Below are 27,129 nucleotides of genomic sequence, written 5' to 3' on the forward strand. Positions count from 1 at the left end.
GTACTGTACCTCCACCTTTGGCCATTAGTTCATTCAACAGATATTACTGAGTGTCTCCTATGTGCCAAACATTACCCTAAGCACTAAGGCTGTAAGACAGACATTATTCCTGCCTTCATGAAGGTTACAGCAATCACTTATTAGATTTAGGCCACTAAGTCTCCATGTGGCCGTTTTCCTTCCTATACTGTTGGCCCAACTCTACATGATACCAACTACAATGGCTTATAAAGAATAAATATGGAGAAGGTTAACACTGATTTGTATCCCTCATGGTAAGGTTTTGTTTGGTTTCCCCTGGTACCACAGAGGTGCCTTAAAAATACATTATAGAAACTCCAGGGCTGAAAGAAGACCTGTTTTTTCCTTGTGTCTCCTTTTTCTTTTCTTTCCCAAGATTTTATTCATTTATTTGAGAGAGAGTGAAAGCGAGAGAGATCACAGAGCTCTGGAGAGGGAGAAGGAGACTCCCCACTGAGCAGGGAGCCGGATGTGGGGTCTGATCCCAGGACCCTGGGATCATGACCTGAGCTGGAGGCAGTCGCTGAAGCGACTGAGCCACCCAGGCATCCCTCCTTTTTCTTTTAATAAATAATAACCTTTATTTTACCCAATGGTATCTTTTAAATGTGGACTTTGTTGTAGCCTTAATACATTCTGGCGCACATTTGATTATTGGCATGATATACTATCTCACTCGTCACAAGTACGAGACTTTTAGTGAGATGCTGCCTCATACCAGGTTGCTATATCACTATCTACTAACTCAATACAGCACATAAGAGAAAAGTGCTAGCAAGTTATGGACATCATATGTCTATTCCCTATCAAATATAAGTAGAAACTGAATTCTTGAACAAAGCAGTATTCTCATAAAAATGAAAAATCAAACAAGTTACCACTGAGCAATCTCCCTCTACTTCAGCCACAGTATTTTTTTATTTTTATTTTTTAAAAAGATTTTATGTATTTGACACAGAGAGAGAGAGCACAAGTAGGCAGAGCGGCGGGCAGAGGGAGAGGGAGAAGCAGATGCCCCACGGAGCAGGGAGCCCGATGCGGGGCTCGATCCCAGGACCCTGGGACCATGACCTGAGCCGAAGGCAGCCACTTAACCGACTGAGCCACCCAGGCACCCCCACAGTATTTTTTTTTAAAGGGGAAAGCCAATCTAGATGTTTTTTGCAGAAGCATTCATAATGACATTCCTTTAAACTCTTTTTTTGAGTCACCTATGAACAGATTTTAAACAAGATCACATACATGAATGAAAAATTGTCCATAACACATTATCAAGTGAAAAAAAAAACAGTAGAACAGAATGTAAATATATGATCTCTTTTGTCAAAAAAAGAAAAAGTATATGGTATGTATAGAAAAAGGTCCATAATGCTTCACTCCAAACCCGACAGTGGCCATCCTGGAGAATGGGATGGGAAAAGGAGAAAGGAAGATTTTCCTTTTCACTTAATACAATTATGTGTGGTTTCTTTTTGAAACAAGCATGTAATTTTTTCAGATGGAAAAATTTAGTTTAAGTTATATACTTGAATTTTACAGAAATAATCTCATCGGCAAAGATTTTTTAAACACTGATAATTCCCGATGTTGTAGAGGTTGTAGGGACACAGCAAGAGAGGGAACACAAGCAGGGGGAGTGGGAGAGGGAGAAGCAGGCTTCCCGCCGAGCAGGGAGCCCGATGCAGGGCTCGATCCCAGGATCCCGGGATCACGACCCGAGCCGAAGGCAGATGCTTAACGACTGAGCCACCCAGGCGCCCCTAAAACTATAAACTTTTAAAAAAATATGTAAGAGAAAAAAAAACCTTTGTGACCTGGGGTTAGGTAGACTTCCTAGAGATATACTAGAAGTGCACTCCATAAAAGAAAAAAAAAATTAAATTGGACTTTTATCAAAATTAAACATTTCTGTTCTTCCAAAGATACTGTCAAAGAGACTGAGAAGACACAGACTGGGAGAAAACCTTTGTAAATCATACACCTACCTGACCTAGTCCATCTCTTCCATCTCTTGGCTAGAGTAAATAATGCTGCAATAAACATAGGGGTCCATCTATCTTTTCAAATTAGTGTTTTCATTTTCTTTGGGTAAATAACTAGCAGTGGAATTACTGGATTGTATGGTATTTCTATTTTTAACTTTTTGAGGACCCTCCTTACTGTTTTCCACAGTGGCTGCACCAATTTACATTCCCACTAATAGTGCGTGAGGGTTCTTTTATCTCCACATCCTTGCCAACACTCAGTTATAAAATAAATGTCATGGGGATAGAAAGTATAGCACTGGGATTATAGTCAATAATATTTTAATAATGTTCTATGACGATAGGTGGTAACTACACTTACATGGTGAGCACAGCATAATGTATAGAATTGTTGGTTCACTATGTTCTAAACCTGAAACTAATATAACACTATGTCAACTATATTTCAATAAGTTTTGGGTTTATTTTTAAAAATGCAAATTTTTAAAAATCATACCTATAATAAAGAACAAGTACCTAAAATAAAGAACCCTCAAAACTCATTAGTAAGAAAACAGCACACACACAAGAAGAAAGCAGCACAATTAAAACTGGGGCAAAGAAATTAACAGACACCTCAACAAAGAAATACATGGATGGCACATAAGCGTAAGAAAAGATGTTTAACATCAACAGCCATTAGGGAAATGCAAAGTAAAGCCACAGTGAGATTAAAGAATGATTAAAAAACAAACAAACAAACAAACAATGATAGTACTGAATACTAAAGACAAACTGGATCATTCATATACTGCTTGTAGGAATGTAAAATGGTACAGACACACGGGAAACGAGTTTGGCAGTTTCTTACAAAGCATATGTTTACCATCATCCTCTTGGGCATTTATCCCTAGGAAATGAAAATTTATATTCATACAAAACCCTGTACACAAATGTTCACAGCAGCTTTATTTACAATACCAAGTACTGGAAACCTGACAGTCCTTCACTGAGTGAATGGCTGAACAAACTCTGGCACAATGGAACGCTACTCAACAATCTGAAAAAATGAACTATTGATACAACAATTTGAATAGATCTCATGGCAATTATGTTTAGTGAAAAAGTGAATGTCAAAAATAGTACTATTTATATTAACATGCTCAGATGCCGAGTGATGTTGAGCATCTGAGCATGTTAATATATCGGCATCAGGGAAATACAAATCAAAACCACCTCACATCAGTCAGAATGGCTAAAATTAAGTCAGGAAACGACAAATGTTGGCAAGGATGTGGAGAGAGAGGGGAACCCTTTTACACTGCTGGTGGGAATGCAAGCTGGTGCAGCCACTCTGGAAAACAGTATGGAGATTCCTCAAAAAGTTAAAAATGAGAGCTACCCTACGACCTAGCCATTACACTACTAGGTATTTACCCCAAAGATACAAATGTAGTGATCCGAAGGGGCACCCGCACCCTAATGTTTAGAGCAGCAACGTCCACAATAGCCAAACTATGGAAAGAGCCCAGATATCCATCGACAGATGAATGGATAAAGAAGATGTGGTGTGTGTATATGTGTGTGTGTGATTTGCAACAACGTGGATGGAACTAGAGGGTATTATGCTAAGTGACAGAAGTCAGAGAAAGACAAATACCATATGATTTCATTCATATGTGGAATTTAAGAAACAAAACAGAGGAGCATAGAGGAAGGAGAGAAAAATAAGATGAAATCAGAGGAGACAAACCAAAAGAGACTCTTAACTCTAGGAAAACAAACTGAGGGTTGCTGGAGGGGAGAGAAGAGGGGGGAAGGGGATGGGGTAACTGGGTGATATGGGCATTAAGGAGGGCACATGATGTAATGAGCACTGGGTGTTATACAAGACTGATGAATCACTGAACTCTACCCCTGAAACCAATTAATACACTATATGTTAACTGAATGTAAATAAAATTAAAAATAAACAAAAACAAAAAAACAAAAAAACCCCACACTCAAATGTCAAAACTATAAAGATGAAGAACAGGTAAGTGGTTGCCAGGGGACAAGACAGTGGTAGGTGCACATGGAGGGATGTGGATCCAGAGAGCTAGCCTCAGGGAGTTCTTTTGTGGTGACAGAACAGTTCTAAATCTTGATTTCAGTGGTGGCTACATGATGGCGTAAACTGCATGAAATTGTACACACACACACAAATGAATACAGATTTTCTAAAAAAGTGCAAACTGAATAAGGTCTGTAATCTAGTTAATGGCAATGTACCAAATCAATTATCCTGGTTTTGATACTGAACTATAGCTATGTTAAGATGTCAGCACTGGAGAAAGCTGGGTGAAGGGTAAAAAGGACTCTCTGTACTATTTCAGTAATTTCTTGAGTCTAAAATTATTTCAAAAACAATCATGATATACTCACGAGCAAAGAGCAACTTACAGAATAATTATCTATAAAAATGGCAATTCTTGCAAAAATAAATTTTAAAAAACCACATGTCATTATTAACTGTTTTATATAAGTACAGAAAAAAGCATGGAAAAGATACATATTACATTACCTCTGGGGAATGAAACTATGCGAGGTGGGGGTAGGAGGAGAGGCAGAAAGGTTATTTTTTAATTTTACATATTTCCATATTGTTAGACCTTTTTATAAGAAATATGAATTTATTTTTTAAAAAAGAGGTTCTACCTGACAGGAATGTGAATGACAGGTTACTAGTCCAGAGGCTGGAACATTAGCCAGGTGACTATTTACTGTAATAATCCAGGCAAAATATAATGAGGGCTTTAGTGATATACTGGAAGTCGGAGATTTATTCAAGGGAAAGAAGTAAAGATAACTCTGAGGTTTCTGGGTATAGCTACTGGGTAACACCAGTGCCCCATTAAACCCAGACGGGAAATAGTAAAGGATGGAGGGGGAAAGTTGGAATAGAGAAGGACGGAAGAATGTTCAGTTTGAGAGGTATGTTTGAAGTTCCACTGGGACATCCAACAGGAAATGTTCAGCAGGTGGATGGGGATATAGATCTTTGCTCAGAATCAAATTGAGAGTTATCAGGAAAGAGGTGGCTGCTGAAGTTAGAGGAATAGGCAAAAGAACATTCAGCAAAGGAGACTGAAAAGCCATGATCTACCAGGTAGGAGGAATATAAGAGCTAAAAGTTATGAAGCCAATCATAATACAGTTTTAAGGAAGGAATGGTCAGTGATGTCAAATACCGGAGCGAGGCCAAGATAAGGACTGAAAAGTGCCAACCATATCTGGCAATTACGTGATCCTATTCGCTTGGTGTGTTGGACAAGGTAGAAGCCAAATTAAGGCTAAATGAGGCATGAATGGCAGGTAAAGAACAAGAGAGAGATGTTATGTACTCATCTAAAAAAAAAAGAAATTCGGATCATGCTACCACATGGATGAACCTTGAAAACATTATGCTAAATGAAATAAGCCTGACACAAAAGGACAAATATTCCATATACTCTGATTCCACTTACATGAGGTACCTAGAAGAGGCAAATTTACAGACAGGGAGTAGAACAGAAATTGCCAAGGGCTGGGGGGAATGGGAAAATGGGATTATTGTTTAATGGATATAGAGTTTCTGTTATAGGATGATGAAAAAGTTCTGGAAATGGATGGCGGTGATGGGTGCACAACATTTTGAATATACTTAATGCCACTGAATTATACACTTAAAAATGGTTAAAAAGGCAAATTTCTATGTTGTGTACATTTTACCAGAATTAAAAAAAAAAAAGTCTGGCTGTGAAGAAGAGGAAGAGCAAGAATGGCACAAGAGGCTGAAGCCGGACTGAGAGAGATTTTATTCTCTTCAAGATGGAGACCGAAACTTCACATAAGAATATGTGTATCTTGGCCCCAATCTAAGGAAGGTCACTGACAGATTTAAAAAAAAAGAACCTTATTGTAGAATACTGACCAAACTTAACAGAGTAGTCTCATAAGACAGACTTAGAAACCAATATATGGGAATAGTTTAAGCTTTATATTTACCTATGAATAATACTGAATCACCTACTCATATGCAAATGGATTGAGAACTTGAGATTTAATAAGCCAGTTAGGGGAAAAAAAAGAGCACATGTATAATAGCAGCAAAACTTTTAAACTGCCTAGGAATAAACTTTAACAACAAAAAGATGCTCAAAAGCAACAAAAACTATAAAATCTATGTGTAGGAATAAACTAAAGATACCTAGAAGTTATCCAAAGAAAACTAGTAGCCTTTATTAAGGGAGTAAATGAAAACGTGAATAAATGAAAAAACGTTAAGTTCCTAGATGGAGAAATGTAATATTATAAAGAAATACAGTCTCTCCAAATTAATCCATACATTAAATAAGATTTCAATACTATTTATTTATTTGGGGACAAGTTAGAATCTAACAAAAATCATCTCAGAGTTTATTTAATAATTGAGCAAAGCAAGCCAAGGAATTTAAAATTAAAAAGTCTGAGTGATGAGTGCAGTGATACTATCTGGTGATAATAGTGCAGATTAGACAAATAAATAAAAGAGAATAGAAAACCCCCAAATAGGTTCAGGAATATATAAGAATTTAGTACATGATAAAGGTATCATTTCATTTAGTAGGAAAGGATAGACTATTCCATAAATAGAACTTGGGACACTTTGGCTACTCATTTGGAAGAGGAAAAAGGTTAGATATTTACCTTATACCATAGAATCTATTTTTTTTTTTAAATTTATTTATTTGAGAGAGAGAGAGAATGAGAGACAGAGCATGAGAGGGAGGAGGATCAGAGGGAGGAGCAGACTCCCCGCTGAGCAGGGAGCCCGATGCGGGACTCGATCCCGGGACTCCAGGATCATGACCTGAGCCGAAGGCAGTGGCCCAACCAACTGAGCCACCCAGGCGCCCCACCATAGAATCTATTTTTAAAATCGATAAACATTCAAATATTTAAAATATGAAAGGTATTAGAAGAGAACATAGCTGGATATCTTAGAGGTAGGGGAGATCTTTTAAACAATTATACCAAAGACAAATCATAAAGGAAAAGATTGATAAATATAACTACATAAAAATGAGGTTTCTCATTTTCTCTGGGTACATACCCAGTAGCAGAATTACTGGATCATATGGTATTTCTATTTTTATTTGTTGAGGAAGCTCCATACTGTTTCCACAATGCCTACACCAATTTGCATTCCCACCAACCAGTAGTGCACAAAGGTTCCTTTTCCTCCACATCCTCACCAACACTTGTTGTTTAGGTTTTTGATTTTAGATATTCTGACAGGTGTAAGGCGATGCTTCATTGTGGCTTTGATTTGCATTTCCCTGATGGTCTGTAATGTCTTTTCGTGTGTCTGCTGACCCAAAGAAAATGAAAACATGAATTTGAAAAGATATATGCAGCCCTATGTTTACTGCAGCATTGTTTAGAATAGCCAAGATATGGAAGCAGCCCAAGTATCCATCCATAGATGAATGGATAAAAAAGATGTGACTGACACACACACACACACACAGATGAATATTATTTAGCCATAAAAAAAGAATGAAAACTTGCCATTTGCAATGGCATGGATGGAGCTAGAGAGTATAATGCTAAGTGAAACAAGCCAGTCAGAGAAAGACAAACACCATATGATTTCACTCAGATGTAGAACTTAAGAAACAAAAGAACAAAGAAAAAGAGAGACAAACAAAAAATCCAGACTCTTAAATACAGAGAGCAAACTGGTGGTTGCCAGAGGAGAGGTGGGTTTGGGCATGGGTGGAGTAGGTGATGGGGATTAAGGAGTGCACTTGTCCTGATGAGAGCACTGTTTGAATCCTATTTTACACCTGAAACTCATATAACACTGTATGGTAACTACACTTCACAAAGTAAGTTTCTCTGTGTCAGAAAACACCACAAATAAAATTAAGAGACCTTCTGGATGGAGTAACTGCCACCGGCCTGCTATGAAAACAGCTGTTTTCAAACACTGACCAACAGGAAGTGTGGGACTATGATCCCTGAGAGAAGGGAAATGAAGGAGGAGGGCTCTACAATTGGCCTTAGCTTTCTACTGAACCCAAGCAAGGCACCACAGTCCCACAAAGCCACAGAGACAAATCCTGGAATCGGAGGCGAAGAGAGCTGGAAACTGCAGGGGAGAACTGGAGGGGAGGGAGCTCCACAGAAAAATAACTTAAGATCTGCAGAGGCTCCCTTGAGTCTCTGGCTGAATACTAAACTGCACATGTTTAGAATGAGATTCCACAAGGGGTCCTAGAAGCAGAACAACTATCAGAGCTCACACAGGGTTGGGAGTTACTCAAACGAAAGTGGGGGGGAAAAAAACCCTCCCAGGAGTTTTTTGGGGTGTTTTGTTTTGTTCTTTTTGTAAAGTTATTTTATATCTGATCTCGATCGTCGGGTCCCACTGTGCATTCTTTAAGTTCAGGCTCTCAGGTTTAATGACACATGATCTACCTCTCCTAGGCCTACCCTGAAGATGGCTTCTCATCAGAGTTAATTTTTGGTTTGTAGAGCCTAGAGGAGGAACTTGCTAGGAAATTCTTTGGGAAAAGAAATATTATGGGGCGCCTGGGTGGCTCAGTTGGTTAAGCAACTGCCTTCGGCTCAGGTCATGATCCTGGAGTCCCGGGATCGAGTCCCGCATCGGACTCCCTGCTCAGCGGGGAGTCTGCTTCTCCCTCTGATCCTCCCCCTCTTATGCTCTCTGTCTCCCATTCTCTCTCTCAGATAAATAAATAAAAAATCTTTAAAAAAAAAAAAAAGAAATATTATGAATAGTTTGGCATCACCTACTGGTACAGACGATACAGTTCACTTCAAATTTAACCAAACATTAAGTACTAACTTACCTCTATCAACAACTTACGACCTTATGGTTTTGTAAAGACTGACAAAAAGTTTGGGTTGTGTTTTTCAGAAGGGATTTCTTGATCTATACGCCTTTCTTGTTTTATAGACATGAGAGGTTATGTGCCTTCTGAGACTACTGCAAATAGCTCCAATCCCAAGCTTTGGGTTTCCCTGATTATTAATGCTCTTTTCAAATGCTACGTGAACATAAAGAGAGGCTCTGAGATTGAGTCGGTACCTATGCGGTAGCTAGAAGGCATAAGGGGTTGAACTCTTGAGTGTGCAGCCCATCACCACCACTTAAGTACAAGATAGTGCTCTGACATGTCCTGCACCCTTCCAGGCGCACTTGTATATGGAGTGCTCCTTATCTTCCACTTGCTGCCTAATGAGCCTAGCCTCAGTGCTAGCATTCTGGCTACATACTATACACACACACACACGTGATAATACAGGGTAAGTTGATGGAGTTATATAAAATAATACAGAAATATGCTTTTATGTAGTGTGATACTATGTGTGAAGGATCAGAATGGCAAGAGTCGATATTAACTAGATACACTGTTCTGGACCCTACTACTATGATTTAAAAACAGAAGCATGTTCAAATCTGATCAAATCAACAAAATTTTAAAAGTATTATTATGTATATGGTACCTCATAGTAGGAAACATCTCATATGTGGCCTTCAACTCCATGATTGATGCCCTTTTAGTACAAAAGATGTCACATTTTGTATCATAAGACACTACGAACCCTTACGGCCATAGTCAGAAGTTTCTTATACTCTCATCAACTTGTTTAAGAGGAGAAAAAGTCAGCCTTCTAGGCTGTCCACTGTTGCTACCAAATCATTATTTACTCTCCCTTGGGGAAAAAAAATCCCCCCTATTTTGAGACTTGTTCTCTACTGTGCCAGAGGTTGAAAACCAGCTGCCTTGGAGCCAGACTTAGCCTGCAGATAGAGGTTTTTGATTGGCCCACAGAATTTTTTAGAAATTTCAAGTTATTTGCAAATATGTAAAAACTGGGAAATGTCACACACAAAAATGCACATTATCCGCTTCTCTTGAGAAATTAAGACTACCTAGCAACACTATACTCATTTCCTCCGGACAACAATCAAATGAAGTATAGGACTCTTTAGATGGAGTATGTACTCTTCTAATTTACTACAATCCACACCTGGCCCACCTCACTCATTTACATTACTTGCCTGGCCCCTGCAAGCCGCCTGAGTTTGAGATCGCTGCTCTTCATCTCTACTCACCATCACACACCTACTCACATTCACCAAGGACCTATCCACGTGGCAGAATCTCCCCTCTTGCTCCAAATCCCTCCCCATCATGGTGGGTTACTCTAATGTTCACCTGTACTACCCATCCAAAATCCTTGCTAATTTCATGCCCACAGTTTGCAGCTCTACTCTAGCCAAACATATCCAAGGCTGTATCCAGAATGCTGTCCTTAACTGAAAAATTCACTTCTGAAAGTTTCAATTCTAATATCCTACTTTTTTTTTTTTTCAAGATTTTATTTATTTTGACAGAGAGAAAGAGAGAGACAGCAAGAGAGGGAACACAAGCAGGGGGAGTGGGAGAGGGAGAAGCAGGCTTCCCGTGGAGCAGGGAGCCCGATGCGGGGCTCGATCCCAGGATCCTGGGATCATGACCTGAGCTGAAGGCAGATGCTTAACAACTGAGCCACCGAGGCACCCCATATATCCTACTTCCTAATCACAGCCTTGTATCCTGTCCAGTTTTTTCATTCCCTCTGAGCTCAAGAAAATTTACAAGCCTATAAGCCCATTAATTCCTATTTCCCAATCTATCAAGCCTCTCTTGGCTTTTGTTTCGTCCCTCATCAGCTCCCATGCTTTAAAAAGTAAGGTAATGTATATATAGTGTGGTACATCTCCCTTCAATTAGCAATTATATTTGAAGATGGAGGTTGGGGGATGATATAAAATAATTTGGGGGCACCTGGGCGGCTCAGTCAATTAAGCATCCGACTCTTGATTTTGGCTCAGGTCATGATCTCAGGGTCCTGGGATCAAGCCCCATGTCGGGCTCCCCGCTGAGCGGGGAGTCTGCTTGTGCCTCTCCCTCCGCCTCTCCCCCAGCTCATGCTCTGTCTCCCTCTCTCAATAAATAAATAAAATCTTTTTTAAAAATGAAAATAACTTGGTAAGAAATGTGAAGTGTGTGAAAGCAAAGATAAGTCAAATGCAAACTCTGATTAACTTTTAAAGATAAAACATGAATTACAGGCGCCTGGGTGGCTCAGTTGGTTAAGCGACTGCCTTCTGCTCAGGTCATGATCCTGGAGTCCCAGGATCGAGTCCCACATCAGGCTCCCTGCTCAGCAGGGAGTCTGCTTCTCCCTCTGACCCTCCCACCTCTCATGCTCTCTCTCTCTTACATAAATAAAATCTTAAAAAAAAAACCCCAAAAAACCATGAATTGCCAGGGATGCCTGGGTGGCTCAGTTGGTTAAACATCTGCCTTTGTCTCAGGTCATGATCCCAGTGTCCTGGGATCAAGTCCCACATCGGGCTCCTTGCTCAGTGGGGAGCCTGCTTCTCCCTCTGCCTGCTGCTCTCCCTGCTTATGTGCGCTCTTCCTCTCTCTGACAAATAATCTTAAAAACACACACACACACACACACAAATTGCCAAGAAATTTCAAGGTTTTGTAGAGCTGCTTTGGGATATCCCCCAAACCAGAGACTATGCAGTTACAATCCTCTGCTATAAAGGGTTCTTTGGTGACAAAATTTAAGAAGCTCAAACTTCAACCTTTTTTTTTTCCCTTGCTGACACCTTCAATTTCCAATCTTTCCAACACACCCAGAAAACAAGATCCCAATCCTGAATCAATTCTATCATCTGCTTTCTTAGTTCCCTCACAATTAAACAACTGGGCCAATTGATGGTGCTAAAGAAATGAATGGTCTCCAACATCAGCTGGACCCTCAAAGGCTTCTCAACAGTTCTGAAATGTCCCTGGTCAGCTACTTTTCAAACTTCTTACAACAGATAATTCAAACCCTTATCAGCATTTCTCTTCAAATTCCTTCTCCCACCACCCTACCCACTGTCAGCAGAAGACCCTATTTCCTACTTTGGAGAGAAAATAAGAGGCTACCAGGCAGAAACTTTCTCAGTGTCTATCTTCCCACCTTCCATAAGGACCTTACCTCATAACCTTAATTTTCTCTTCTTTCACCTATGAAAAGGTCCCCTGTCCAAATGCCTTCATCCCTTTCCATATGTTGATCACAGTTTTCCTCCTTCCCTTCACAGACAAATTTGTTTCTACTTCTTCACTTTCCATTCATTTATATCCTCTGCAGTCTGACTTTTGAAGATTTTATTTATTTATGTGAGAGAGAGAGAAAGAGAAGAGAGTGTGAGCAGGGGGAGGAGCAGAGGGAGAGGGACAAGCAGACTCCGCACTGAGTGCAGAGCCCGATGTGGGACTTGATTCCATGACCCTGAGATCATGACCTGAGCCAAAATCAAGAGTCGGACACTTCACTGACTGAGCCACCCAGGCGCCCCTGCAATCTGGCTTTCGATTCTAACCGCCTCACTGCAACAGCTCTTCTAACAACCATTCTCTCTCGTTTTCTATGTAGCACTTGACCTGTTGGCCACCTTCCTCTTCTCTTGGTTTCCAGGTCTTATTCTCTTCCGTTTTTCCTTCTTTCATTCTGGCCACTCCTCAGTATTCTCCACCTGATCCCTTAAATGTTGGAATTTGTCAAGTCTATTCTCCTCCTACATTCTCTCTCAACTAAACAGTGGGTCTTAACTTTTTTGGGTTACGTACAACTTTAGTAATCTGATAAAACTATGGTCTTTCTACCTGGAAAAATATACAACCATATTTTACATACAGCATCGGGGGTTCAAGGAATATACCCCTAGTCCCTATTTGAGCTCATCTACTTCTACTTTTATATGCTGATGATCTGAAAAAATATCCATATTTACAGTAATGACTTCTCTTCTGAGCTTAGGACATGTATATAGCCAACTATCTACTAAGTCTTCACTTGGCTCAATACAACACAGCCCAAACTGAACCTGACCCCTTTTTCTCCAAAACCACTCCTCCTCTATTTCCTATATTAGTCAATGGCGCCACCAGTTACCCAAGTCAAAATTCTGGAGGTCATCTGATTTTTCCATCCTTCTGAAAGTGGAATTTTTTTAAATTATGAAAGTATTGTGTGCTCAATTAAAAAAATTCAAACAAGCACAAACAAGTACAAAGTGAAAATTATCCTCCATCTCTCCCTTTAGTAATTCTATTCTATGGCAACAAATGAGCTAAATAGTGACTGATTCCTTTAGATGGGTATGTGCTCTCCAGTTCATCAGTCCCTATTGTGCCCATTTCACTCATACCTATCTGGCCTTTATAAGATCTGAGTTTGCAACCCCTTCTGTACATACTGTCGAGTAATCTATTTTTCAACAACACATCTTGAATATTTTCCTATCAGCATACACAAATATACCTTATTTGTTACCTAATTACCATTTTGACAGCTAAGTAGTACTCCATCATATATAGGTACCATAATTTATGTAGTTTCCTATTGTTGGATATTCAAAGTGCTCCCATGTTTTTGCAATTACAGTTGACTCTTGAACACAGGGGTTAGGGGCACCAACACCCTGTGCAATCAAAAATCCACTTATAACTTCTGATTCCCCAAAGATTTAACTACCAATAAAGATCCTACTCTGTTGACCAGAAGCCTTGCTGATAACATTAACAGTCAATTAACACATATTTTGGATATTATATGTATTATATACTGTAGAGAAAAGAAAATGCTATTAAAGTTGTTAAGGGAGAAAAAATACATTTACAGTACTCTTCCTGCTCGGCAGGAAGCCTGCTTCTCCTTCTCCCACTCCCCCTGCTTGTGTTCCCTCTCTCGCTGTGTCTCTATCTGTCAAATAAATAAATAAAATCTTAAAAAAATAAAAAATTTTAAAAAATTAAAAAAAAATTGAGTTCGTCTAATGGGTGGGAAATAAGGTACCTCTTTGTTTCAATTTGCATGTCTTTGATTACTGGGTGCAACTGAATATTTATTCATGTTCATTAGCTATTTAATTTTGGCCTTCTGTGATTTGCCTGTCTGCCCTTTGCTCATTTTTCACTTAGCATCTTCTGGGTTTTTCTTATTGCCTTATATTATTAGCTCCTTTTAAATCTGCCTTATATCTTAAGCCAGCCATCACCAAGGCCAAGCGGGCTTTCTGTAACACTCTTGCTTTATTAACTTGTTAAAATCATTTTTAGACATCTGTGAGCCTCTCAACATTTCCTTTACCAGAATTCTGGCTAATCAGCTTTAAGTGTTTTCAGGAGACAATAATGGAGAGATAACTGACCTAACAAAGGGCATTTCCACTCTCTAATTTCCGATGAGCAATAAGAAGAGCACAAGGGAGAAAGCAGATTCTTTTAAACCAACTCAGATGAAAGAAAAATGGAAGGCTCATCTCCTACCACCTTCCCTTAATGATATATATAAAGTTCTAGTCAAGTATCGTTCTCTGAACTTGCCCTGTTCTTTCATTCCTCCGTGGCATTAAACATTCTCTTCTCAATTGTCCATTTCCTCATCTGTCTTTCTGGCTGTCCCTTCCTTCACCTCCTCCCTCCAAATTCTCTGTCCCTTCTATCTAGCAAATGTACAGCCACATTAGTTGGGCTGCTGAATACTGCCGCAGAAAAGTCATACAACCATGTGGATTTTTTAGTTGAGACCTCAGTATGCTAGGCAATTCTCTCAAATGCCCTTAGCTCCCTCTTCTGTTCTGCTTAAGGAATTATATGAGATCACCATTTCACTGCTTAATTCCTCAATGTCTTTCCACTTAGGAGAAAGTAGAATCTCTTAAATATGATCCAGGGCACACACAAGGGTCTCTAGGATTTGACTCCTAGAGACTTCTACACATAACCAGTCACTCACCAAGATGTACATATAACTGCAACCCCAACAACTTGTTTCTCAAGCCTTTAATGTCATTTCAGGCCTCTGTATCTTTACATACCACTCGCTCTTCTCCGCCTAGAACGTTTTCTCCTCCACGTTCTTTGCCTAGCAAACTCCCCTGATCCTTTAGAACTCAGCTTAAGATAACTCTCTTCCAGAAAGTTTCCTCTAATTTCACTCTGATTTAAATAGCCTGTCTCTGTGTCCCTCTGGCACTCTGTGCATACATCTAGCATAGTATTCAACTTCTGTAAATTTTCTTTTCTGTTTTCCTAAATAAACTACAACTAATCTGGGGGCAGGAATCATATCTAAGTTGATTTTATATTTGTAGCATCTATCAGAGCCAGCATATATTAGGTGCTCAATCAATGTTTAGTTAACAAGTGAGTCATTCAAAACTGATCTTTATTAGCTTATTTGTGAAGCCTTCCCTAACCTTTAGGTGAAGGTGCTCCTTTTTCTCCTCTAGTGCACTTTGTACATCCTTCTAATACGCCCTTGTTAAGCTGTATTCTAACAGCCTCTCTCCATCAACTGGATTGTGAATTACGTGGGCAGAGTGACTATGTCTTTCCGACCAACACATTAAGTAGTTAACATGGAAGTTAAGTAACTAGCCTGGCATATATTATTGGTTCACATACTGGCCAAAACTCCATGCTCTGAGGAAGCTCACTATGGGCTATAGTCACACATTTCCTTAAGCTCCATCTAAGGGCCTGGAGCACAGGTGAATTTTCACATCTCACGGAAAGCAGCGATGGCTCAAAGCCCAAAGTAATAACCATTTGATTTTTATTCTCTTCTTTTTTCTGTGCTTTCTAAAGTATAAAAAAATTAATGTACATTGCTTTTTCATCATTAAAAGTTATTAGCAAACTTTACAAAACACACTAAAATATGTGCCCGCTTAAAAAAAAAAAAGGCAGAGTACTGTTCAAGGCTACTTCATGTAATTAAATTTTAATAATGCTAACTAAAACTGGATGAATAGAATGATGGAAAGGAAAAAAAAAGGAGAAATACCCACCATTATACTTAACACTGTTGGCCAGAATAAGGTTGACATCATCTAGAAAGCTCTCCCGACTCTGGTACTTGTGCTTGGAGATATTCTGTGATTAAAAGAACCAGGGGACTCAGATACATGTACAAATTTACTGGCTTCCAAAAAGACATTTTAGATGAAATCACTCACCTTACGTATAGTCTCTAAATCCATTGGACTGACAATCACTTTGTAATAATCTGGAACAAACTTCTTATTAACTGGGTGATGAAATGGCCAAGACTAGAAAACAGAAAACATGAGAAATTAAATGGAAACCATTCTTTATACTGGAGATTCTCAACCTTCATTGGGTCACAAATATTCCTAAGGTTCCAACAAAAGCTATGAACCCCTTTTCCCAGAGACACATAATCACACAAGATTTTGTCTATAACTTAAGAGGTTCATGGATTCCTTTAAGGAAAAAACCCTGCTCTATACTCACAATTAAAACTTATTCCCCAGTCCCATCCAGAAGTTTTATAGCATTAACACATATATAACGTATGCCTACAACACAAAAGGAAATTCAGTTCAGCATTCCTAAGGGAGAATCATTACCAAAATATGATACATACAGTCAACTTGGTAGCCCTGCCATAACATTGTAAAAGACAAAAAACCCCAAAAAAACAAAAAGACAACAAACACCGGATAATTAAATAAACCGCCATCTGTCAAGAAGCACCTCTCAATCCAAAGCCTCCCATTAGCTGGCATCCTAACTTCTTTCTAGGGCTATTCAGGAGCTTTCAACAACAGGAACAAAGAAATCGCTCTATATCCACAGGTTCCTGGCCTCTAATTTTAATGACCAAACACTCTTACGGCAAAAAGATCAGTTTTTTAAATTATATACCAGTTTGAATTTACAAACACTACCCTCCAGACTCCCCAGCATACATACACACGCACATCTTACTGTCCTTTCCCTTCCCCTATACTATCTTCACAATATTTAGCACAGAGACTACTTACATCTGGAACTGCCATCATTTTTTGGGTGACAATGTTGTCCAGAATGAAAGAAAATGCTACTTGGTCATCATCATCCAGCAAGGGGTTGATAGCTTTTTCTAAACGAGCCAATTTATCTTCTTTCTGATATGAAACAAAGCAAAGGAAAAACAGAGGTTTCCCTGAGGTGTAATCACCGCAGAAACTTATGGATAATTTACGGTTCAGTTGTCTACTGCCCTTGCCCAAAAAAGCCTAACTTTGAATTCTCAAATTCAGTTCTAGGCGAAAGTCCAAATAAGAGAAATGATATTCTCGTTAAAGGATCGAAAGGGATATACCAACCACTCCTTTAGGTATTCTATCTTCTATTCTTGTAGATCACCAAAAATATACATCCCTGGGAATTGATAACCTAGCTCCTACAACAAAAACATCTCTACCAAGTTAGTTTTAATATTACACGGTTTTTGCTGAAAACACAACATATTGTTGATTAGTGACTTTTACATAAGGGAATCTAACCTAATAAATTCGTTTTGGGGCGCCTGGGTAGCTCAGTCGGTTAAGTGTCTGCCTTCAGCTCAGGTCATGATCCCAGGGTCCTGGGATTGAGCCCCGCATCGGGCTCCCTGCTCAGCGGGGAGTCTGCTTCTCCCTCTCCCTCTGCCTGCCGCTCCCCCTACTTGTACTCTCTCTCTCTGTCAAATAAATAAATCTTTTAAAAAAATTCGTTTCAGACTATACTAGGAATAAGTTTGTGTTCCAGGGCGCCTGGGTGGCTCAGTCGTTAAGCGTCTGCCTTCGGCTCAGGTCATGATCCCAGGACCCCGGGATCAAGCCCCGCATCAGGCTCTCTGCTCGTTGGGAGGCGTGCTTCTCCCTCTCCCACTCCCCCTGCTTGTGTTCCCTCTCTCGCTGTGTCTCTGTCAAATAAATAAAATCTTTAAAAAAAAAAAAAAAAGTTTGTGTTCCAATTGCTCCACGTCCTCACAAATACTTAGTACTACCAGTTTTTTAATTTATTTTTTAGTCTTTTTAGATTTTAGCCTTTCCGGTGGGCATGTAGTAGTATCTCAACATGGTTTAAATTTGCATTTCCCCAATGATCAAGTTGAGGAATCTTTCCATGTTTATCAGCCATCTGATTATCCTCTTTTATGAAATGTCTACTTTAATATTATCATCATCATACTTCCATTTTTTGTAAGTTTGTAAGGTGCCATTTTTTTGGTAAGAAAATGGAATATAGGGGTGCCTGGGTGGCTCAGTCTATTAAGCATCTGACTCTTGATTTTGGCTCAGGTCACGATCTCAGGGTCCTGAGATCGAGCCCAATATCAGGCTCCATGCTTGGCACAGAGTCTGCTTGTCCCTTTCCCTCTGCTCCTCCCCCCCCCCGAAATAAATGAATAAATAAAATCTTGAGAAAAAAGAAAATGAAATATAGAAAATCTTTCAGGGGCGCCTGGGTGGCTCAGTCGGTAGGTTAAGCGTCCAACTCTTGATTTCAGCTCAGGTCATGATCTCATGGTTGTGAGATCCAGCCCCATGTCAGGCTCCGTGCTGGGCTTAAGATTCTCTCTCTCCCTCTCCCTCTGCCCCTCTCCCCACTCCCTCTCCAAAGTAAATCTTTTAAAAAGTAAAATTCCTCTCTGCCAAAACACAGTCTCTCAGCTCTAGCTGACTTCTTGGAAATTCACTTTCCTTGGCCCTTTCTCAAGTTATGTGGGTTCTAGATTTCAATCCTAGCCACACTCCTTAATAACCATGATGCCCAGGGCAAGTAATTTTCTTCTACGGATCTCAGTTTTTCCACCTATAAAAGAAAGAATTGGATTATGAGATTTCAAAGGTCCCTTCCAGTCTCTAACACACTAAAGATCTGCTACTCCTACATTTCTCTACTCTTCTTTCTGTTACAGTCCCTCCTTCCTCAACCCTGCTACCAGCTCCCCTCAAATTCCATGCCTTTTTCTCATTTTATTTATTCATTTTTAAGTGTTTATTTATTTAAGTAATCTCTACACCGAACATGGGGCTCAAACTCATGACCCCAGGATCAAGAGTTGCCTACTCTTCTGACTGAGCCAGCCAGTTGCCCCTCCCTTTCTCTCATTTTAAATATCTTACCTCTTTGAGTTTTTCATCACAGAGATCCAGCATAGATTGAGAGATCTGGGTCAATGAGTGCTTTGGACCTAAATTTATAGAGGAACAATAAGAGATGAGACCATTAAAAATGGGAGACGAGAGCTGCCAATACCTCTTTTAGACTTTTAATACATTTACTTAAACATCTAATATGTGCCAGACACCAGCCTAGCTGCTAGATTAGACAGATATACCAGGCTTATCTCCATTTTTCAGTGCTAACAAACAACATGGCAGATATACAGGATGGATGAAAAAACTAATTTTAAGTCTCTTCCTTATTTATATATATCCCACAGTACTACTATTGATACTCCTGCCTTTAATACCTTGGAAGTAATAATACCATGGATGGGGAATGACAATTTGTTTAAGGATGGCTGAGGAGATGAAGGCATGATTTATAATCTCGCCATACTTAGCATATAAAATTTGTGATTGCAATTTTTCTTTACACAACTCATGGTTTGTGATGTCCTCCCAACATATGGCTAATCCAAAGCCTTTGTCATAAAAGACTCTCCATCCCATCTCAGACTATTTAGTTTCCTTGAAATCCATAATGGGAGCTTCAGAAAATCCTCGAACTATTTCCTACAGTCCCCACTTACAGCTGCCCTGATTTTAGCTCATTATAGTATGGATAGTTAAAACATTTTCATCTAGACAGTATTCTGACTATTTCCTTTCAGTATCCTTTGCTTGACTATCTTCCTCTGTCTATCCATTCATATAACTGTTCCCCAGACCCCAAACCTCTACTCTATTCTCAACTAATCAGTTAATTCAGCATTGTTTATTCATTCAACGAATAATTAATGATGGGTCTGCGATGTGTCCAATGATGAATAAGGAGAAAATAAGACATAATTCCTACCTTAGCTCTTGGGTCAAAGAAAATGACATGAAAATAAATCATTGCCAAGACAGAATATGAGTGCTTGAAGTATTTAATGGATAAAATGATATGATGTCTGGAAATACAGACTAAACAACAAGCAAAGAATCGGCCATGAGGGTAATTGTTGAACTAGATGAATAGGTGTGCTGAGGTTTATTCTCTCTACTTCTGTACATACCTAACAAGTTCCATAATGAAGTTTTAAAAAACTGAGTATAGTGCAAATAGAGGGATACACTGGTTGCTAGGAAATATGGTAGGGCTGCATATAAAACATGTTGTAAGCTGTTTTTACAACAATTAAATCTGCATACTGGGAGGTAGGCAAGGCTTGCTGTGACATTTGAGTAGTGTCATTAATGAAGAGTAGAGGTCCATCAGGTAAACAATAGGGTAGAAAGACATTCCAGAGGGAAGAAAAAGTATACAAAGATACAGAAGTAAGGAAATAAACAGAAACGTGAGGCACCACATTTCACAAGAACCACAAGCAGTTTGGTACAACTGCAACACAGGTATGTGTGGAGGAGAAACAGGAAATGGAACTTGGAAAGGCAGCAGGGCCACATTATAAAGGTCTCATAGGTGATAGAAAGCCACTAAGGATTTTATGCTGGAAAAATTTTTCAAATTTGTGTTTTGGAAAAAATTACCCTATCACAGTGTGAAGAATTAAGGCAAGCAGCAAAGGGAAAGTTTGGAAGCTGTTGCAAGGGGTCCAACAAGAAAGGACAGGGCTTCAACTAAGAAAGCAGCAACAGAGACTGAAAGGAAGGAGATGTGTTCCAGCAAATTGTAGAGGTTACAATTTATGGGACTTAGTGATCTATGAATGTGGGGAAGAAAGGGTGGAACCAATGACAGCCATCATTTCCAGATGGTAATATCATCAGTCTAAATAAGGCAACCAGATAAAGAGTTGCCAGTAGGGCACTGAAAAATGGACATGTCTGGCAGGCAACCGGAAACACGAGTATGGAGTCCCGAAGAGAGGTAGGGGCTGGAGACAGTGATATCAGTGGATACATGGTAGCTGAAGTCATGAGAATGAAAAAGATAGGAAATCATTAGAGAAAGTACTCCTAGAAAAGAGAGAAGAGAGTATCGAGGGGCTACAAGTGGTCCATAGTGTCAAACACACTGGAGTTCAAGAGACTTCTAAGAACATGCAAAGATGTTCAACATCAGAGACAAAAACTGTATGATCTCACTTATGCGGAGAATCTTTAAAAACAAACAAACAAAACAAAACAAAACTCGTAGAAAAAAAAGAAGATCAGACTTATGGTTACTAGAGGTAGGAGGAAATTGGAGGAAGGTGGTCACAAGGTAGAAACTTGAAATTATGAGAGAAGTGAGTACTTGTACAGCAGGAGGACTACAGTTAACACTGCTAGATGATAGTAAAGCTACTGAGAGTTAATCCTAAGAGTTTTCATCACAAGGAAGAAATTTTTTTTCTTTTTCTTCTTATTGTGTCTATATGAGATGATAGATGCTTATTAAAATGACTGCGGTAATCATTTCACACCACAGTAAGCCAAACCCTTATGCTGTACCCCTCAAACTTCTACGGTGCTGTGTATCAATTCTATCTCAGTAAAACTGGGAAAAAAGATGCTCAACACCACTCCCTGGAACACCAGGGAAATGCAGATCAAAACCACAATACCACTTCACCTCCACCAAGATGGCTAGAATAAAAAAGATGGACAATAACACAAGTGTTGACAAGGATGTGGAGAAATTAGAACCCTTACACACTGCTGATGGGAGTAAAAACGCTGCAGTTGCTCTGGAAAACAATTTGATAATTTCTCAAAAAAGTTAAATGTATACCACGTGTTACCAGCAATTCCACCCCTAGGTATACATCCAAGAGAAATGAAAACAAATGTCCACACAAAAGCTTATCCACAATTCACGGCAGCATTATCTGTATTAACCAAAAAGTACAAATAACGCAGATGTCTACAAACCAATGAACACGTTTTAAAAATGGGGTATATCTATACAGTGGAGTATTATGTGACAATAAAAAGGAAATGAAGTACCGATACATGCTCCCACATGGGTAATACACATTAAGGCTCACCACTTTAAATGTGTGCATTGTACAGTATGTGAATTAGATCTCAATGAAGTTGTTTAAGTAAACAGGGATTTCTGGAATGTGGCTACTGGATCCATCAATTAGGAGGTTGCCAGCACTTCTGCAGAAGACCGCTTCAGGGTTGTGAGGTGAGAATGGATTCACACCTCTGCCGCTTTTTAGCAGTGTGACCACCTCCGTCAGGTTATTTGAACACTACAGGCTTATCTGTTCATTTGTAAAATGAGGATTACAGTAGGGCCCACTTCAGAGACCTCTTACGGTGAGATCAGAAAGAAGGTGCAAGTTAAAACCCTTGCAGCCACCGGCAGCGCCGCTGCTACTGGTATCAGCCGGGGGTAGGAGGAAGGAGGAGGACTGAGCCGGGGGGTGCTTAAGGCTGGGACCAGGTCGTAACTCAGCTTTTCCACTTTGTTCTAACATCTCCACCTAAACGACCCACAGGTACCTCGGCTCTGTACTTTCAAAGTTGACTCTTAACACCTTCTCATTCCTCTTCCAATCTGACTTTTCAGTATTTATCCTTGTAAGTTGAATGACAGTTGGGCCTAACAAATGTGTTCTTCCCTTGTGTGTGTCTAGCACTCTGCTAGGCCCTGAAAATACAAAGAGGAGTAAGACAGTCTCTCCAGGAGGTCACAAAGTGATGGCAGATTCAGATACATAAATCATTACATATAACATAGTAAGACTCATAAAAATTGATTTAATTCTGCTAGGAAGAACAGAAAATTTAAAAAATGAGTCTTTTGGGCAGTGTGCGTAAGTCTTCATGAAGAGATGGTATGAGTTGGTCTGGAAATATGAATGGAAATTCACAGGGCATGTTCCCACTGGAAGGGAGCAAAAGGCATTCCAGACAGGGCAGAGACTGCAAAGGGCATGAAATAATGGCATGGGCTATTTCGTGAAATACAACGCTGAATCTGACAGGAGTCTCTAGTAGGTATGGGAGCCAGGTATCGGACAGGAGACTAGATAAGTGGGTCAGGCTTGCTATAAAAGGTCTCGGAATCTAGGTACTGCCACGCTTACAGATGACAAAACTGAGAAGACTGTGAGAGGTTGTCTAAGATAACTTGTCTAAGGTAACTTAATCAGTAAGTGGCAAGGCCGGGATTCATTCTCTCTCTGTACCCTTAATCCCCACGCTTATACACGAATCTGCGCTCAAGGATACAAGTGGAGATCAGAAACCTTGATCCCTGACATGCAGAAGCTGTACTGTGTCCCCCTACCCTTTTAAGACACTACGCAGATTTCGTTCTCCCTCCCCTGCCAGATGTGGAGCAAAGTGAACATGTAATGAGCCCCTATAACAAATCTGTAGATCACATCAAAGATTCATACACAGCAAATATGGTCACGTGCACACACTGTGCATAGGTTCCATCCACACTGTCTCTCCCTTCTTTTTAATCAAGCCCACTTCTTCCTCCCACTAATCTCCCTGCAACTGTTTCATTTCACCAGAGAGACTCCGAATTCTCCAGAGGATACGTTAAAAAGTGGGACTAAAAAGAAGTAACAGTAAATGACAAAAATGTGCACTATCTGATTTTCCTAAGCCCAAAATGCACTCATACACTGTAGATCCTTTCAGTCAGTCCAAACTCATCTGAATTTGGGACTAATAAGAGACAAATAAGGATCTGAAAGGTGACCTTTGCAGTCAAGGGACAGGTGATTCTTACCATTATAGGTTGCACTATTTTTCACGATTAGCTCCAAATGCTCTCTGAACTCTTCCCGAGATGGGTAGAGGCGTTTGCGCACATTTTCACGGAGTGTTTGTAAGTCCATTGGTCGAGTGATGATTTTGTAGTAGTCCTTTACAACCTTTGCATTGACTGGAGTATGGAAAGGGTAAGTCTGTGCAAACAAGAAACAGCACTATCCATGAGCAAAGAACATTTGTCAGAGCCAATTCCTGAAGACTCTCACATCTTACCTCTGTCTACCTGGCCATCAACTCTCAAAGGCATCTTTCTAGATGAAGCAGGTAGGTCTGTTTTGTCTACTAAACTATTTAAAAAAAATAAAATAGGGATGCCTGGGTGGCTCAGATGGTTAAGCATCTGCCTTCGGCTCAGGTCATGATCCCGGGGTCCTAGGATCGAGCCCCGCATCGGGCTCCCTGCTCAGTGGGGAGCCTGCTTCTCCCTCTCCCTCTGCCTGCCGCTCCCCCCTCTTGTGCTCTCTATCTGACAAATAAATAAACAAAATCTTTTTAAAAAAATAAATAATAAATAAAACAAACCCAAAAAACTACATCCCAAAGAATCAGAGGAGTTCCACATACCTATAAGTATACTCTATTGCCCTCTATCTGAAATCACAGACAGAACAAAGGGCTTTGCCATTGCTACTGTAGATAGGAATGCGATGAACTCACATTTGGAAGATCTCTCATGTCATTGATGATAGACTCCAAAATGGAGGACAATGTCACCATTGGGTCTGTCCGGCGCCGGTGAATGGACTTATGAGGTCTCTAGGGAGAACCAAGAAATCAGAGTGCTTCTTTAGATAAGAAAAACAAACACACAATACTTTCTAGCTATAGCTTAGGAATCTTGTCATGAACAGTACACGTAATTTTCAGGGCAAGGCCAAAGGGACAATCTAAGGCTGTGCCAGAGCCATGGGTTAGAGGGCTGGAGGAATCAATGAGAACCCCATCTGGTCAGAAAGAGGCAACGTAGATACTCACATTTAAGTAGTCACAGTGAACAGTGGTTCCAACTCGCCGTTTCTTCTTGGGAGGAAGCTGCTGTTTAGGGAACTTGAGAACCAGAGATTTTCTGCGAACCTCATCTGCACTGTAATCAAAAACACTTTCATAGCATGCAGTCCCTATCTCTAGTCCCCAGAAAAAAAAGCAATTACAATGAAGAAGTCCAAAGTACCTGAGCATGAGCCTGGGGAGGAAAAAGCCAAACCAAAGGCCAGACATCCACATTCTAAGGCTCAGATCAGGCAAGGCCTCAGAGGATCTCCAAATTAATAAAGAACTAGGCAAGCCACAACTTCACCTCAGTTTCCTATTTGGAAGATAAGGGAACTAGGCTAACGGAATTTCAAGAACCCTTCCAGCTCCAACATTCTACCTTAGGGTTCAAGGGCTACGAGGCTAAACTTACAATGGAAGAAACAAGGAAGAAATGAAAAACTGGTTTGAAAAAAAAAACTAGTCTGAGTTTCCCTCAATCATTAAAAGCCCATTCACCTTCTTCCTTTCCTTTGTATGGGATCAAGACACTAAATTTTCCTTTTCTAATGTGCCTCAAAACATAATGACTATTACAGATATTGATAAATTAAATCAAGAATGGAAAAAAGAGCCCCAAACCTAAGAGAGAAGCAAAAACAAACTGTATGGTGATGGGTGGTAACTAGACTTACGGTGGTGATCACTTTGTAATGTATACAAATACCGATCTATAATACTGTACCTCTGAAGCTTACATAATGGTATCTACGAATTTTACCTCAGTAAGAAACAAATAAAATTGATCAAAACAAATCAAATTGATTAAAAATTACAGACAAAAGAGAATTTAAATATATTTTGCATAAAATACCCTGACTGTACAACTGTAGCGGCATATAGTCTAAGGACAGCAAACTACAGAAAACACCTCAAATCTACTTTATAGGTTTGTTGTTAGTGGTACTGGTATTATGATTCTCAAACCATTCTGTACATACAAATGTACAGACAGAACAAATGAATAAACATATCAATGCGGGGAAACAGAGAAAGGATACAGATATGACTGGGGCAAGAGGAAGAAGAATCCGTAGATATGACTTGAATGGAGGTTTCGATACGAAGGTTTTGATGTGTGGTTTACAATGTATACTTCCTAGTTCTGTCCAGTAAAAGCCTAGAAGCAATGACATCTCAGTGGCAATGAGCATACCTAACACCTAGATCTTGGTTCTAAATGCCATTCCCTGATAAAAGGAACCAGGGCTCCTTGGAAGAAATGGCTGATTCTAGATCTCGAACAAGGAAATTTCAAAGACAGCCTAGAACATCTTGTGTCAGAAAGCAAAGATGTTCTCAAAGATTTACAGGATTGTTTCAAAAGGACATAGGATCTGGCTTTAAGAGGTCAAATGTAAGACAATATGGGCATCACAATTACAAATAGTGTTAATAAATTATATTACATTAAGTTTACAAAAGGAAGAATTTCAGAATCCATAGACATACTCAAACAGAAAGGAAAGGAAAGCTCTTCTTTACAGAATGCCAGTTAATGTAGAAAGAATGCTATTATTAGAAAAAGCACTATTTTGCAACCCCCGATGTAACAACGGAGTTAGGCAATGATCATCAATGGATGCTACAACTACTGAGAGAAAGACTGTTAGGGAACAGCATATTCACCCACATGCTAATTACAAAGGGAAAAACATACCTTTATTATAGAGGGTTCTGGGGATCACCACTTAAACAAGATGATCAAAATAGTGAGAAAACCTGACATTATGTGCTTCTTGATGTGGTGTAGTAAGTACATAATATCACCTATGTAGTAATCTTGCCAAAGACATTTAATCTAAACATAATCAATGAGAAAACAATCAGACAAATCCAGAATATGGAGACAATTGGCCTGGACTCTTCAAATAAGTCAATGCCATGAAAACCAACATAGGAGACAACAGTTCTAGAATGAGACACTCAAAATACTTAATGTCTGAACGGGGATTGGATCCTGAGTTGGGGGTAGGGCAGGCCATAAAAGACATTGAGATAACCAGAGAAATTTCTGTAGGAACCAAATATTAGATACTACTGAACTAATGCTAATTTTCTTCAGTGTAACAGTAGTATCCTGTTGTTCTATCCTTATTCTTAGACGATGTGTGCTAAAGAACTTCTGAGTGAAACAACAAGATGCGTCCAACTTATTTCCAAAGAGTTCAGCAAAAAAAAAAAAAAAGTTTTAGACATATAAAGATGAAACAAATGCGATGAATGTTAAGTTAGTGACTTTAGAGGAATGATATATTGTATTAACCTTTCAACTTTTCTGTAGGT

At 39.6% G+C, this 27,129-nt stretch overlaps 1 protein-coding gene across 6 annotated transcripts in view; it reads right to left on the reverse strand.

Moving 5' to 3' along the window:
- TAF1 (TATA-box binding protein associated factor 1) overlaps positions 1-27,129 on the reverse strand; it is a 72,530-nt gene that overhangs the window by 17,945 nt on the left and 27,456 nt on the right. For 5 of the 6 annotated variants that reach the window (XM_081808676.1, XM_081808675.1, XM_081808679.1 and 2 more), the window contains exons 26-32: positions 24,787-24,895; positions 24,469-24,567; positions 23,768-23,945; positions 19,039-19,106; positions 16,927-17,049; positions 16,096-16,188; positions 15,928-16,012 (exon numbers count right to left, since the gene is read on the reverse strand). In XM_081808676.1, coding sequence (XP_081664802.1) covers positions 15,928-16,012; positions 16,096-16,188; positions 16,927-17,049; positions 19,039-19,106; positions 23,768-23,945; positions 24,469-24,567; positions 24,787-24,895 — 755 coding nt within the window. Of the gene's footprint in view, positions 1-15,927; positions 16,013-16,095; positions 16,189-16,220; positions 16,459-16,926; positions 17,050-19,038; positions 19,107-23,767; positions 23,946-24,468; positions 24,568-24,786; positions 24,896-27,129 lie in introns of those variants that run through there. The other variant, XM_081808680.1, reaches the window with a different exon arrangement.

The sequence above is a fragment of the Leptonychotes weddellii genome, chromosome X (genome assembly GCF_054177405.1).
Source record: "Leptonychotes weddellii isolate Sample4059 chromosome X, ASM5417740v2, whole genome shotgun sequence".
NCBI classification, from domain to species: Eukaryota; Metazoa; Chordata; class Mammalia; order Carnivora; family Phocidae; genus Leptonychotes; species Leptonychotes weddellii.